General features: G+C 43.0%; 2 protein-coding genes across 2 annotated transcripts in view; one reads left to right on the plus strand and one right to left on the minus strand.

The window, feature by feature from the left end:
- The first annotated feature begins 5,389 nt into the window (after positions 1 to 5,389).
- On the plus strand, positions 5,390 to 9,270 carry nop16 (NOP16 nucleolar protein homolog (yeast)). The gene is made up of 5 exons (XM_017434632.3): positions 5,390 to 5,598; positions 6,509 to 6,617; positions 6,923 to 6,989; positions 7,318 to 7,424; positions 8,726 to 9,270. The coding sequence occupies exons 1-5, from the start codon at positions 5,492 to 5,494 to the stop codon at positions 8,867 to 8,869; spliced, it is 534 nt and encodes a 177-aa protein (XP_017290121.1). The 5' UTR covers positions 5,390 to 5,491; the 3' UTR covers positions 8,870 to 9,270.
- A 2,547-nt stretch (positions 9,271 to 11,817) lies between these two features.
- Positions 11,818 to 13,648, minus strand: part of arl10 (ADP-ribosylation factor-like 10) — a 6,775-nt gene continuing 4,944 nt past the window's right edge. The window contains exons 3-4 of the mRNA XM_017434630.3: positions 13,306 to 13,481; positions 11,818 to 13,052 (exon numbers count right to left, since the gene is read on the minus strand). Coding sequence (XP_017290119.1) covers positions 12,879 to 13,052; positions 13,306 to 13,481 — 350 coding nt within the window. The 3' untranslated portion in view covers positions 11,818 to 12,878. The remainder of the gene's footprint in view (positions 13,053 to 13,305; positions 13,482 to 13,648) is intronic.

Here is a 13,648-nt window from a genome sequence, read left to right on the forward strand (position 1 = left end):
GAGGCCGAAGGAACGGGACGCCTCGAGGCCGAAGGAACGGGACGCCTCGAGGCCGAAGGAACAGCCGCCTCGAGGCCAAAGGAACGGGACGCCTCGAGGCCGAAGGAACGGGACGCCTCGAGGCCGAAGGAACAGCTGCTTCGAGGCAGAAGGAACGGGACGCCTCGAGGCCGAAGGAACAGCTGCTTCGAGGCCGAAGGAACGGGACGCCTCGAGGCCGAAGGAACGACAGCTTTGTTATCAGTGGAAGGTTTGGTTCCGGATCATTACCGGAGAAAAGTGGTGCAGGCAGAAAGGTGATGACAACACAGATGAGGAGATAAGTTTCCTTTCTGAGAACAAAAGTTTAAAAAAAGTCTCGACAGTTTTCAGTTTGATTTGTTTGTAAAAACCTAAAACTGTTGCTTTTTGTCTCCCAGGCTTCAGGTCCTTAAAGCAGAAACACTACGGGCTAAAAGAAAGAAATTCAGACTCTTTACTTTAAAGATTAAAGTCTGATAAAACTGCTCAGGATTTATAAGGGCGGCCATGACTGAGCTAAAACCTGCCACCCTGGTTTCCACGGTGATTCCCGCCTTTTTGGGGGGACGAACCAACAGGACCGGGTTTAGAGCTCCAACAGGACCAGGTTTAGATCCAAACAGGACCGGGTTTAGAGGAAGGAGACCCGGTTCTTGTGTCTCCATATCCAATCCGGTCTGAATCGGGTTCATTTCTGATGGTTTTAAAATCGACCTCAGAGAGAACATTCACGTTGGCTCCAAATAAAATCATCTTCATCATCTTCATCAAGGGCTCCTGCAGGGTTTGGACGGGACTTCAGGACCCGGTCCTTCAGGACTCAATCCTTCAGGACTCGATCCTTCAGGACTCGATCCTTCAGGACCCAGTTCTTTAGGACCCGGTCCTTCAGGACCCGGTTCTTTAGGCAGCGTTTGCATTTAATTTGCATTTAGTGACTGAAGAGTCTGAGGATCCGCCTCTCATTTGGTTTTTCGGCTCCTTCCTGGTTTTTCAGACCGTTTGACGTCAGGAGACTCAGAGTCCTGCTGCATGTCGCCCGCCAGCCACGGCTTCAATGAATGAATGAATGAATGAAGAGCGTCTGATCCACCATGAACACGTTTGTTTTGGTTTTTCACTCAGTTTTAGTCCTGACTGCAGGGGTGCTGCCGAGGGGGGGCCAGGGGGGGCTCTGCTGGCCCCCCCAGTTTCTTTATCTGCATAATCTGTTTGTTAGTAAAATATCTCATGAAACTCCCAGAACGTAACCATCGGAAGTACATCTACAACTAAAACATCTGTTAAAATGTGCAGTTTTTAATGTTGTTATAGGAATTTTTATGCTTTTAATGTAATTTCTCTATCTTTGGTGGTTAATTTAAACTCATCAGGGGTTTTTTGTGTTAGAAAACAGCAAACATCCCTCGTCTCCGTTTTCGGCTGATTATTTCATCACAGCTCGTTAGCGTCGCCTCTTGTCCTCGCAGCCTTTAGCTGTTTATTTTCAGGAGAAGAAGAAATTCACCGTTTCTTCTCCCACCTGTCGCCTCTGACTCCATCGCCCGAACGTAAACAAACGACTCGTGATTGTTGGCAACTAAACCTGCCTCGGCTGATTTTGCTAATTTCTTACAAATAATTTAGTTATAATTTAAAACAGGATAATATTACGACATCTCGCCCGATCCATTAGCGCTTAGAGTTCGCGTTGAGGACGACTCTCAGCTACTACCACCCCAAACTTCAGCTCCACGTCTTTAAAATTGACTGAATCACAGCCGCTTTCCTGTTCTATGAGATCAGTTAGCTGTGGCGGCCATCTGGAATCAGATTTGCTCCTAAAGTTAATCATTTCTAGACGTTCATCCAGTGATGACTTCCTGGGAGTTTCGTTAAAATCCATCCAGCGGTTCGTGAGATATTTTGCTAACAGACAGACACCTGCCTCCTTCAGTTTCTGGTGCAGTGTTAGCCACGGTCGGTTCGCGCTCAGGGCAGGAGTTGAGGATCAGTCTCAGCTACTACCACACTCAGTTTCAGCTCAGCATGTGTAAAACAGGCAGACTTTTAACCTTTCTTTGAGTTTTCTCATGTGGCCTCTGGGCGGCTGCACCTGGGGCCAGGTGGGCTCCAGATGTGAATCACCTGCAGATGTTCACCTGCTCATTAAAGCCCGAGAGTTTCGTCTGAATCCGCTCAGAGGTTCGGCAGGTATTTTGCTAACAGCGCGCACGGAGTGAAGTCGTTATCGCCCGCCGGATGAACATCCTGTTTGTCTGCAGGTCGGCGCGGCTNAAAGAAAGATAGAAGAGAGGAAATGCACACATTTACACACAAACACACACACACACACACCGGACAGTTTCATTTATCTTTTTTCTCAGAACTGAGCTGGTGCTATGTTAATGCCTTCTAATGGATGTTAATACCATGTGACCAGATCTGTATTGAAAGCCTTGTGATTCAGCCATGATCTTATGTGATGAAAAGTGCAAAAAATAGACTTATTCAAAAATAAATAAATAAGAAAAATCACAAAATCTTGAAGACATATATAATCCGTCTACATTAATTATATAAAATAATACTTAACCCGGTACCTTCGCGTGCTTTCAGCAGCACCGTGTTGGCCACGATGTTCTCCAGCTCCATGTCGAGCCGCACCGGGTCCCAGCGGCGGCAGCGCCCGGTACTCCTGGCGGCTCCTGGCGGCTCCGGTGCCGTTCGGTTCCTGAAACGCCGGTTCGGCTCTCCGCCCTCCGCCCAGTCACGGAGGAGAAACTGAAGCCTCCGTCTGCGAGCTTCACCCAGCCCGGTCCGCCCAGAGCGCCCTCTTCCTCCTCCTCCTGTCATCAGAGAGGAGGGAAAACGAAGATGCTCACTCGGTTTTTTTTACCTTGTTGTTTTCACTGAACTACATATTTGGTGGTAGTAGCTGAGAGTCATCAACAACACGACTTTCAGGCACCAACAGGTCGTAGATCTAACTACCTCTGAAACACTGACTGAGTTATTAGCTGTGGCGGCCATCTTGAATCCAGTTGATTTAGTCTAATGATTATGAGTTTCGTTAAAACTCGTCCTCTGGTCGATGAGATATTTAGCTAACAGACAGACAAGGAAAAACATGATCACCTGACAGAAAGTTCATAAAACTAAGAAACATCTTAAAGTCATGGTACATGATTTTTATTTGGTTTTGGTTTGATTTTTGATGATCAAAACTCCTTTAAAGGTGAAATTAAATCAAATATCAAAATAAGAGTTTTCATGTTTTTCTGTCAGTTCAGCTCCATCATCAAACCCTCCAGAGTCCATTTCTCTGGTTTCAAATGTTAACGACTTGTTTTTAGTTTCTGTGGGCTGATTGTGGGCGGAGTTACCTCCTTAGAAGGAGGCGGGGCCAGCTGTGGAAGACCGCTGCAGGACGCGGAGGTGGTTCCTGTCGCCGCGTTTATCAGGGAAAATGGAGGCAGAAGAAGAAGTAGGTTTGGTCTGGAGTGATGCTGTCGGGAACTGGAGGAGCTTTATGATGATGTCACACAGTCTGGGAGGAGCTTCACCTCCGGACAGCGGGAGGAGGCCGGCGCCGGTCCTCCAGGCAGTGGTTCTCCTGTCTCTCAGGTTCTCCTCTTCAGAACGTTCTCTGCAGTCCGTCTCCAGACTCCGGTCCATCAAACCTTCTGGTCCTTCAGGAGCTGAAGGTTCAGCTGCTGGAGGTTTGGGTCGGTCCCCCCCACAGTCGGATCTGTTACTTCCTGCCTGGGTGGCGTTCCTGTTTGGCTCCTTCCTACCTTTGATTATTAATTTAAAATTAGAGTAATATTTTTTAAATGAGAGACTCTGAAAACAAACAGCTTTTATGACTTTCTTCTGATTTCTGTTAGCTTTAAAACACTTTCACAGTTTCCTGCCGCCTCCTGGTTTCTTTGCTGATATTAACTGGACAGATGATTGGACGTCAGTAAAATCTTCTTTTTCTAAAAGCTGAAGTCACAGAACTGAGTTAAAAACAAAAGCTCCTGAAAGAAACGAAGCCGAAGTCTCCACCTGGACACGTCAGTGGCTCCGGTCTGCTCCAAACCCAGAGGTCAATAAATTTCTGTTTGTTCGAGGCTCCGCTGTCATCCTGCAGGAAGTGGATTTTCCTGTCCGGATCAATGAAATCATCACCGCAGTGCATTAAAAGTGCATTAAGGATGCCACTCACCGTCATGTCATGCACACACGTATTGATGTCTGTAATACATACATCATTATAACATCTCACACACCGGGAAGAGAGTAAAAAATTATTGATCAGAGGCGCTGATTGTGTCTCCTGGGTCATTTAATGTTTGGAGTTAAACCAAATTATTAAAATATAAAATATATTATAAACAAGTGAGTTTGGAACAAGATCTAAATGTGCCTAAAAGGTAAAACTGTGGCAGTTAGAAGACGAGGGATCTGGATCCTGACGTCTGAAAACAGGAAAACTTCAGTTTGTTAAACGTTATTTACCTCAGGCTGACATCTGGAGGATGAAACCAGCAGCTGCAGCCGTTAATAAAAACATTTAAACCAACATTAATCTGAAAAACAAAGATTTTTCTTCAAAATATCAAATAACAAATACATAAAATTTATCATTTTTCATTGAGTTTCCCTTTGATGGGCCAATTAATCATGTTTTACTACAAGGAATACCATCCATCTGTCCATCCATCCATCCATACATACATCCATCCGTCCATCCATCTTGTATTAAAATGAAAATAAACTTTCAGTTATATCTAATTTAATAATGAGAAGTTTTGTTCATTCAAACGTTTACTGAAAACAAATTAAACTAAAATAATTAAAAATATCTATATAGTTTATTATAGGGCATAGTTCGCAAATTATAATAAACTGTTTTTCAGTTGAAGTATTTCTTTGAGCATTTGTTTTGTCTTAAAGCAATAAAAATCAGAATTTTAAAAAGTCTAAAACCTCTTTGATTAAAACAATGAAGGATTTCTGCTGCAATGCTGCCACCTTCAGGCTGTTTTGGGACTTTCAGCTTCTATCTGACTAAAATAAAACTATAATGTTAATAATGGCTCCGGATGCTCAGAGGTTTAACTTTGACCTGTTGACCTGGAATTAAAGCTGTTTTTACTGATTTTACTTTAAGATTTAAGCTGATTTTACTGTTTCTTTCTGATTTTATTTTGGTTTCTCTCAGTTTCAGTGACGTGTTGATGCTTCCGGTTCACCCCCTGATAAAACAAATGTTTCATTTACCTTAAATATAAGCTGTGAAGATTGTAATCTTTTTAAAAAGAACAAAAAATTAAAAAACGAAAAAAAGAGAAGAAACAAAATAAGGGGCGTGGCTTCTGCAGTCACGTGACGGAGGCACTGGCACGTGCATCCTGTTTGCTGCGGCACGTTGACTTTTCAGTGCAGCTCGGGAAGTGTGCCGTAAATATCTAAATATATTATATTTATACATAATTTAAAAATGCCGAAAGCCAAACAATCGAAAAGGAGAAACACGTTCGACTACAACAAGGACCGGAAGAAGCTGAAGAAGAAGTTTATCAAGAAGAGCAAACCCAGGATCGAAGAGTGAGTTCGGACCGGAGCGGCTCGTTAGCGTGTTAGCATGTTAGCTAGCATGGTTAGCATGCTAGCTAACCCTGTTAGCCTAACAACAGGCTGATACATATGGGCTAGCTAACATGCTATTAACAGACTGGTGCCGTATTACGTTTATGGCTGTTAGCCAGTGTTTTATCAAGATAGCTAACAGACCAATGTCATGATCATTATAATATAATATATGTTATAATCCATGTTTATGACTATTTTCCAATTTTTGATTAGGTTAGTTTACAGGCTATTAGGTAATGTCAGGGTAGTACTCTGTTTAATTAGGGTAGCTAACGGGCTAATATGACTGTCATTATAATTATATTATAATATATATTATAATCCATGTTTATGGCTGTTTTCCAGTGTTTGATTAGATTAGCTAACAGGCTAATGTCAGGTTAGTACTTTGTGTATATATAATTCTAAAAAACTTAATGTTGATCTTTTGTGTTGTTATTGTTGTTGTTTTAGTTGAGCATTTTTGTATTTATTGACCTTAGCATTTAAAGTATAGGTAAACACATTCAGGATGCTACAGTTAAAATAAGTGCAAAGATGTTAAAAAAGAATAAAATAGACAGAATACAAAGAGCAGAAATTAGTCCCAAAAGTAAAAAAGGTGAAGAACACAAACATTATAAAAAGATAAAATAATGGTAAAAAGGCCCAAAACAACAAGTAGTGATGACAACCAGAACCTTTATGTTTGGATTTAGATGTTTAATCATAAATCTGCAGTTTCAGTGGTTTAAGAACTTTCTGCAGTGTTTTATATTCCAGTGAGATATTTTGTTTAAATAGTTTTTAGTGTAAAACCTCTGGGCAGGTCTTTGTTTATATCGTCACCATGTCTTCCGTGTCTGAAGCGTTTCTTCTCCCTCAGTTCTCAGATCCGGAATGCCTGGGACGAGAACAAGTCCACGGCCAAGAACCTGCAGGACATGGGTCTGTCCTTCGACCCGAACCAAGCCGTGCCGATACGGAAGCAGATGGTGAGTGACCTGCGAGGAGACGGTCCGACTCGGGGAGACTCAGGAGGTCCCGTTCAGGTCCTGCAGTTCGGTTTGGAGCCAGCAGGAGGCGTCGGCGCGTCGAGCTGCGTCTCTGATCCGCTTCAGACGAGGAGCGCTGCTGCGTTTTAATATTTCACCACTTTATTAATCTCAGATTCCCTCTGCGGCTGATTGAAGCTGTGCTCGGCCTCCGGCTGGTTTCCAACAGTTCTGTTTCTGTTTTACGACCCGTAAATAAATAAATCCTGTCTTGTTTACATCATGTTGTTGTTGTTTACCTGCAGCTCCTCGGAGGAAACAGAGACAACAAAGAACCCAAACACATCGTGACCAAACCCTACGTCCTCAACAGTGAGTTCTTTCTGAACAGAAACATTTATTAATATTAATGGTGTTAAATGAGTAAATTAGACTTTAATAGTTCAGTCTCTTAAAAAAAGCTTTTAAACAAACAGTTTGAGTTCATCTGTAAGAACAAGTTTAGTTGATTCTGTAAAAAGAAAAAAAACTGAATTTCTGATCACATCGTCCTCAGTTTTAGACTAATTTAACAGAATTTAAATAAAAGGTATAACTGTTCACTGATTGAAACAATAAAACTCTGTTAAACATTAAAATCCAGGTCAATCTAAATGTATTTGTCTGTAAAATGTGTCTGAGTTTGTGTTTTTGGGTGCAGAGCTGCAGGAGGAGGCCAGCCTGCCGGAGAGGGACAGGAAGACGTTGTCCTCGGACCTGATCGAGTTCGTCCAACACATGGTCCGAGAACACAAGGACGACTACAAGGTGAGACACAAACCGAACGTAAACGGGTCGTTCCTCGGATTCAGAAGGCTGTGTTCTCTGGTCAAATTCTTAAAAAGAAACTGTTTATTCTTATTTATTTAAAAATCAGAAGCTGTTTGTAGAGTTTCTGTAGTTTCATTAGAGGTGATCAAAAACAAGCAAAGCTCTAAATTTACTCATTTAAAATGACTCAAACCAACAGTTGAAGCTGCTGGAGTTACTGGTAATAAAAGACGGGAGACATTTAGGACAGCTGCCAGCAAATTCACCCCGAAGGTCAGGCCGTGCAATCCTCAGGGAAATTACAAAAACACTAAGATCTCAGTTTCAAACTTTGTAGACCCCAGTTACACCCCAGTTAGGCCTTTGTTTGGCCCCAGTTAGACCCCCGTTTGGCCCCAGTTTGGTCAAGTTGTCGACTCTAATTTGCAGTTAAAGGAGAGTTTTCGTCTCGTGTCTCTGAGTTCTGTGTTCTTGCCAGCAGCAGGTTCTGAAAATCACGACCTGTTTTTGTGCACGTTGTTCCATCGCCCACATCACAGCCGCCCTGGAGCCGCCTCCAGGTTTATGATTCGATCTACTAAAGCAGAGGAGAGCTCCTGCAGCAGAACCAGAGCAAAGTCAGGATGTTTACCCAGAACGCACTGCAGCAATCAGCTCATCCCAGCTGTCAGCACGGCGGTGGAGGGCTGATGCTTTGGGCTCCTCAGGTCCAGTTTACACATGTTAGGGTGAAGATGGAGGCCGACTCATCGTCTGCTTGGAGTAAATTTAGTTTCTAAGCTCAATAATCTCGGCTGAACTTTGGTCCTCGAGGACGTGAGGAATTAAAGCGCCGGCGCCGTTTAAAGCGGTTCTCTTCGGCTCCAGAACCGTCGTAAACGAGTCACGACTCGAAGCGCTGCAGACCCGTTTTCTGTCAGAGGAAATCTTTCATGTCTGAGTTCTGAGGAGCAGAACCGATCCGCTGCAGCAGGGTTTCATAACTGAAGTCATAAAACTGGAGTTTTAAAGTGAAATGTAATAAATTATAGATGAAATAAAGACGTCTTTCATCCGGTTTCCCCACATGAGGCTGTGAGAAGCAGCACCGTGTTTATAAAAGACCAACATCCTGAATGTTCTCCAGATTCTGACTGCGTCGCGTTCTGAGGCGGGAAGTCGCTCGAAGGTTCTTCAGGAGCTGATTGAACAGCTGCAGGAGTTCTGCTGTTCTGATCGTTCAGGCAGGACCGATGAACTCGTGGTCCGTTTGAAGTCCGGTTCTTGTCTGAGGACCGTCTCTGTTGTCCCACCTGCAGGCGATGGCCCGAGACGAGAAGAACTACTTCCAGGAGACGCCCAAACAGATCCGCAGGAAGATCGGCGAGTACCGCCGCTGCCACCCGCAGCACTACGACGCCTTCGTCAGCTCGCTCGCCGCTCCAGAACCCATGGCCCAGTAGGAGGACCGGACCCAGAGAGACTCGAGTCCTGGACGTTTGGACCGACGGAGGTCCTGGTTTAAAACTTTATCGCTTTCTGCTCATAAGACTGGGACACTGTCCTCACTCGTTAAGACGTCTTCTCTGACGCAGCGTCCCGATCCGTGTCGGGACGAGAGTCCAGCAGTCCTTAAACAGCCGAACATCAGCTGAACAGTAGCCGAAATCAGCCCAACATCAGTTGAACATCAGCCGGATGAAGGAGGAGAAGCTCAACCTGCAGTTTGAATAAAATGTTTCTGTAGATTCAGGTCAACCTTCTGCTCTTTACTTTACTTTTTCTGTTCCTGTTTAATTAAGTTTAAAAGTTTTTATAAAGAGTCGTTTCTGTAAACAAATAAATTAACTTGATTCAGAAACCACCTCGTCACGCTTCGATCCTTTTCCCTGGTTTTCCGATGAACTGCAGGAAGTCCTGTTAGGGTTAGAACTCGTTTCCTGGACGACCGCTCTCACCTTCTCTCTGGAAAAGACGTGAAAAATGGTAGAAACTTCATTTTGACTCAGTTTTGTTCGTCGGCACAAACAGTTTTAGTTGACGGCAGAAACAAATATTTGACTCTTAAGTTTTATTAAAGATCATCTGTTAGTTTAATGTTGGATCTCAGGATTCCTCCTGAGATCCAACATTAGGCGAAGGTTTAGTTTTGACCGTAAATCACAGGTAAGGTGGCGTTTTTTAAAATGATAATTTCAGGTTTAAGATTTATTCTCAGCCTCGGAGGGAAACTTTAAAGGTGAAATTAAATCAAATATCAAAATAAGAGTTTTCATGTTTTTCTGTCAGTTCAGCTCCATCATCAAACCCTTCAGAGTTTCTCTGGTTTCAAACGTTAACGAGTTTCTGTGGGCTGATTGTGGGCGGAGTTACCTCCTTAGAAGGAGGCGGGGCCAGCTGTGGAAGACCGCTGCAGAGCGCTGAGGAGGTTCCTGTCGCCGCGTTTATCAGGGAAAATGGAAGCAGAAGAAGAAGCAGGTTTGGTCTGGAGTGATGCTGTCGGGAACTGGAGGAGCTTTATGATGATGTCACACCATCTGGGAGGAGCTTCACCTCCGGACGGCGGGAGGAGGCCGGCGCTGGTCCTCCAGGCGGTGGTTCTCCTGTCTCTCAGGTTCTCCTCTTCAGAACGTTCTCTGCAGTCCGTCTCCAGATTCCGGTCCATCAAACCTTCTGGTCCTTCAGGAGCTGAAGGTTCAGCTGCTGGAGGTTTGGGTCGGTCCCCCCCACACTGTCTGGATCTGGTACTTCCTGTTTGGCTCTCGATGCGTCACACTTCAGAGAGCGTGGGAATCTATTCAATCTTTTTTTAATTTAAAATCAGAGTAATGTTTTATAAATAAGAGACTCTGAAAACCAGCAGCTTTTATAACTTTCTTCTGATTTCTGTTAGCTTTAAAACACTTTATTTCACTTTCTAAATGCCATGGGTTAAATGTTTTCGTCTGTTCTCATTCTAAAACCTTCCTCTCCTCCTGATGAGGAACCTTTGCCCTGAGAACACGGTTTTATCAGACAGCAGCTGTGTTTCTGTGGCTCGTTGGGAGATAAGACGTCGATCCGATGTTCAGTTCTTCACTCTTCACAGTTCTCAGAAGATCTCATGATCCCAACCGGCTGGAGGCGGATTTTCAAAATAAACTGTCTCATTATATTTGTGAGCGTTTTGTTTTAAATTATCTTCCAGTTCATCTGATGAAGTTTGAATCACCGTCCTGTTTTCAGACGGTTGGTGTTTAAATAAAATTCACCGTACAACCAAAAGTATTCACTCACCTCCATGTTGGCCCACTCTGCTTCTAGAACAGCTTCAGCTCTTCTCCAAGGAGTTTTGGACCATTCTTCCAGGCTCAGTCTCTGTCGGGTCGAGCTCAGGACTCATCCGTGTCTTTGTGGACCTTGCTTTGTGCTCCGGTGTGCAGCCATGTTGGAAAAGGAAGTGACCGTCCCCTAACTGTTCTGGAACGTCTTCTGAAGCATTAAGAGTTCCTGAAGACCAGCCCCACACCATGAAACTCCCTCCACCAAACTTTAATAATGGACATATATTAGGAATAAAATATATTATTAATGCAGTTATTCCTCGCAGCGTAGATCAACTTTATGTTGTATTACTGTCAAGTTAAACCAATATTTTCTAAACGTTTTAGGTTCTGAGCCCAAAAAAACAACAAAAGCAACAATTTATGACCCCAAAGTAAACAAATAATTTTGACTGTTGTAAAAAAAAGCAAAATATGCCAGCAGGTTTTATTTTTAAATTTAGTTCAGAAACTCCTGACCTTAACAAGCTAACAGCTAGTTTATTGCTAGCTAATGTTTATTTCTTTAACGGAAATAAACATTAGCTTTGTCTTCCTTAAAGGAAATTAGAATAATTAAATAAGGAATTAACTGATTCTTTCTTATTTTCAAATAAATCTTGTTAATGTTAGCTTAGTTTAGGCTAACATACCATTAGCCTAAACTAGGCTAACAGTAGCTAATATTTAAATTTCCTCTTCAAAGATTTTATAGAAGAGTTAGAAAACTTCTATTTCTTGTTTCCTTAAAGAAAATAGGAATTATAAACTGATTCATATATTCTTACAGTAAAATGTTGGTAATGTTAGGCTAACATACCGTTAGCTTAAACCAGCTAATGTTAGCTGGTTTAAGCTAATTTGTTTTTGTAAAGTTTGATAGAAGAGTTTACTTTTTTTTTTACAGAAAAAGTAGTTTACTAACTTCATTCATGAATGTTAAAAGTACGTTTCGTTGAGTTTTAACAAAGCCTAAAAGCTAACGCTAGCTAGCGTAGGCTAACACATTAGCTAGAAAGTGTTTGTACTGTAATTAGCTTTGTAATAAAAGTTTGTGTTAAAGTCAATTTATTTATTTTTCCAAATACTTTTAAAGAAAGATAACTGAATTGTCTTTAATTCAAAGCGGTTTATTTAATCAACACGAGTCGCCTCAGAGCAGAGGAGACGGATTCTGTTCAGGAAATAAATACAGTATTAATTAATTAATTTAATCATTTCTGTCGACACAAACAATGTGGATTAAACCACCAACATGCAGACGTTACAGATGTAAGAAAATAAAACACTGGTTTCTCTTTGCAACAGTTCTGTGGCTCCCTTTGTACCAAAAAATAAAATAAAATAAAGGCCGATATTAAACTAACAGGTGATAATGCCGTGTCAGCGTTTATCGACGACACGCTGGTTTCTGTTGTTGGAGCATATTTCCTGTTTTTTTGTAGTTTTTGAGTCTGAATCGACATTTGAAAGTCGTGACTTATTTCTGCGCGTCGGTCAGATAAACGTATTTTTAATCAACGTCAAAGAAACGGACATCAGCTGAACTCTGAGTCACTTCAGTCCTGCAGAAACTTTAAGAGTTATGATCCAGTTATTTTTTTAAATAATCACTAAAAACTAAAGAAAGAGCTCTAATATTTACTGATCCTCCAGTTTGAGCACTGGTCGTGTTTTGGGTTAAAATACTTTTCACTAACTTTCACTTCCTGTTTGTGTGATTCACTGGAAAATCTTGTTTTTATCTCCAAACCAGTCACAATTTACCTTTTTTTACCTAACCAAAGAATATAAACTGATTTGATCAGACTTTACGGAGCTTCAGAGCCAATCAGACACAACTAAAAACAGATTATTCTTTAGTAAACGAAGGTTCACAGAAACATTTTCACAAAAAACAAACCAGACTTCAGAAAAGCTTCACTCAAGAAGTTAAAAACAAACATGAATAGTTGCTGTGATCTCCAGTCTGTAAATGTGACCTCTGACCTCTGAGCTCCTAAAACCATGTTTACAAACAAACAAACACCAGTTATTTACAGCGTAAACGACTGTAACAGGCTGACATTCAAATATAACGACATGATGAAGCTGTTAGTCAAAGCTTCCTCCTCCGATGAGGACGACGAGCCGAGGCGTCTCTTCAGGCTCGTCCAGCCGTGTCCTCCGATCAGACGAGCTGCAGGAGGAGGTCCTGGACCGTGTCCAGACCCTGGCAGGACCTCCTCTTGGCTCCTTTGGAGTCCAGCTGAGCAGCGAGGAGGAACAGCTTCCTGTCGTCGGCCACGGCGCCCAGAGACAAGGCTTCGTGGAGCTCGGAGACGCTCACGGCGTCGGGCTTGTCCTGCAGCAGGACACGGGACAGAAGACACCAGGAACGACTGTTTTAGAGCTGGAGACAAACAACAACCAGGCGTGTTTCTTCTTAAAACACGTTTTCTGGCTCTCAGCTCCTAATGCACCCATATACCATCAGAGAGGCCGTCTGACCTCAGAACAGTTGATTTTAAAGAGTTCTCTACAACAGGTAAGATATTAGCTGTTCACGCAGACGTTAAAAGATCTGAACTCTCCCTTTAAGCAAACCCGTGTTTTACCTGCTTGTTTCCCAGGACGACCACGGGCAGCTGAGGCTCCACCCTCAGGAGGCGGTGCAGCTCGGCCTTGGCCAACGGGAGGCGGCTCCTGTCGGACGAGTCCACCACGTACACCAGAACGTGAGTCCGTCTCAGGTAGTCCAACCAGTACCGCCGCAGGTCCTCGCCTCCCCCAACTGAAGGAACGCCACAAGAAACGACAACATTTGAATGCATCGTCATCGTTCTGAGGAACATCTAACCCTGAGGTCAACCCAGAAGGTTCTGTGTGAGGAACAGGAACCTTTTAAGGTGCAGAACCGTAACACTCGTACCGAGGTACGTATGGAACCCTGACCCTCGT

Source organism: Kryptolebias marmoratus, linkage group LG12 (genome assembly GCF_001649575.2).
Source record: "Kryptolebias marmoratus isolate JLee-2015 linkage group LG12, ASM164957v2, whole genome shotgun sequence".
Classification (NCBI taxonomy): domain Eukaryota; kingdom Metazoa; phylum Chordata; class Actinopteri; order Cyprinodontiformes; family Rivulidae; genus Kryptolebias; species Kryptolebias marmoratus.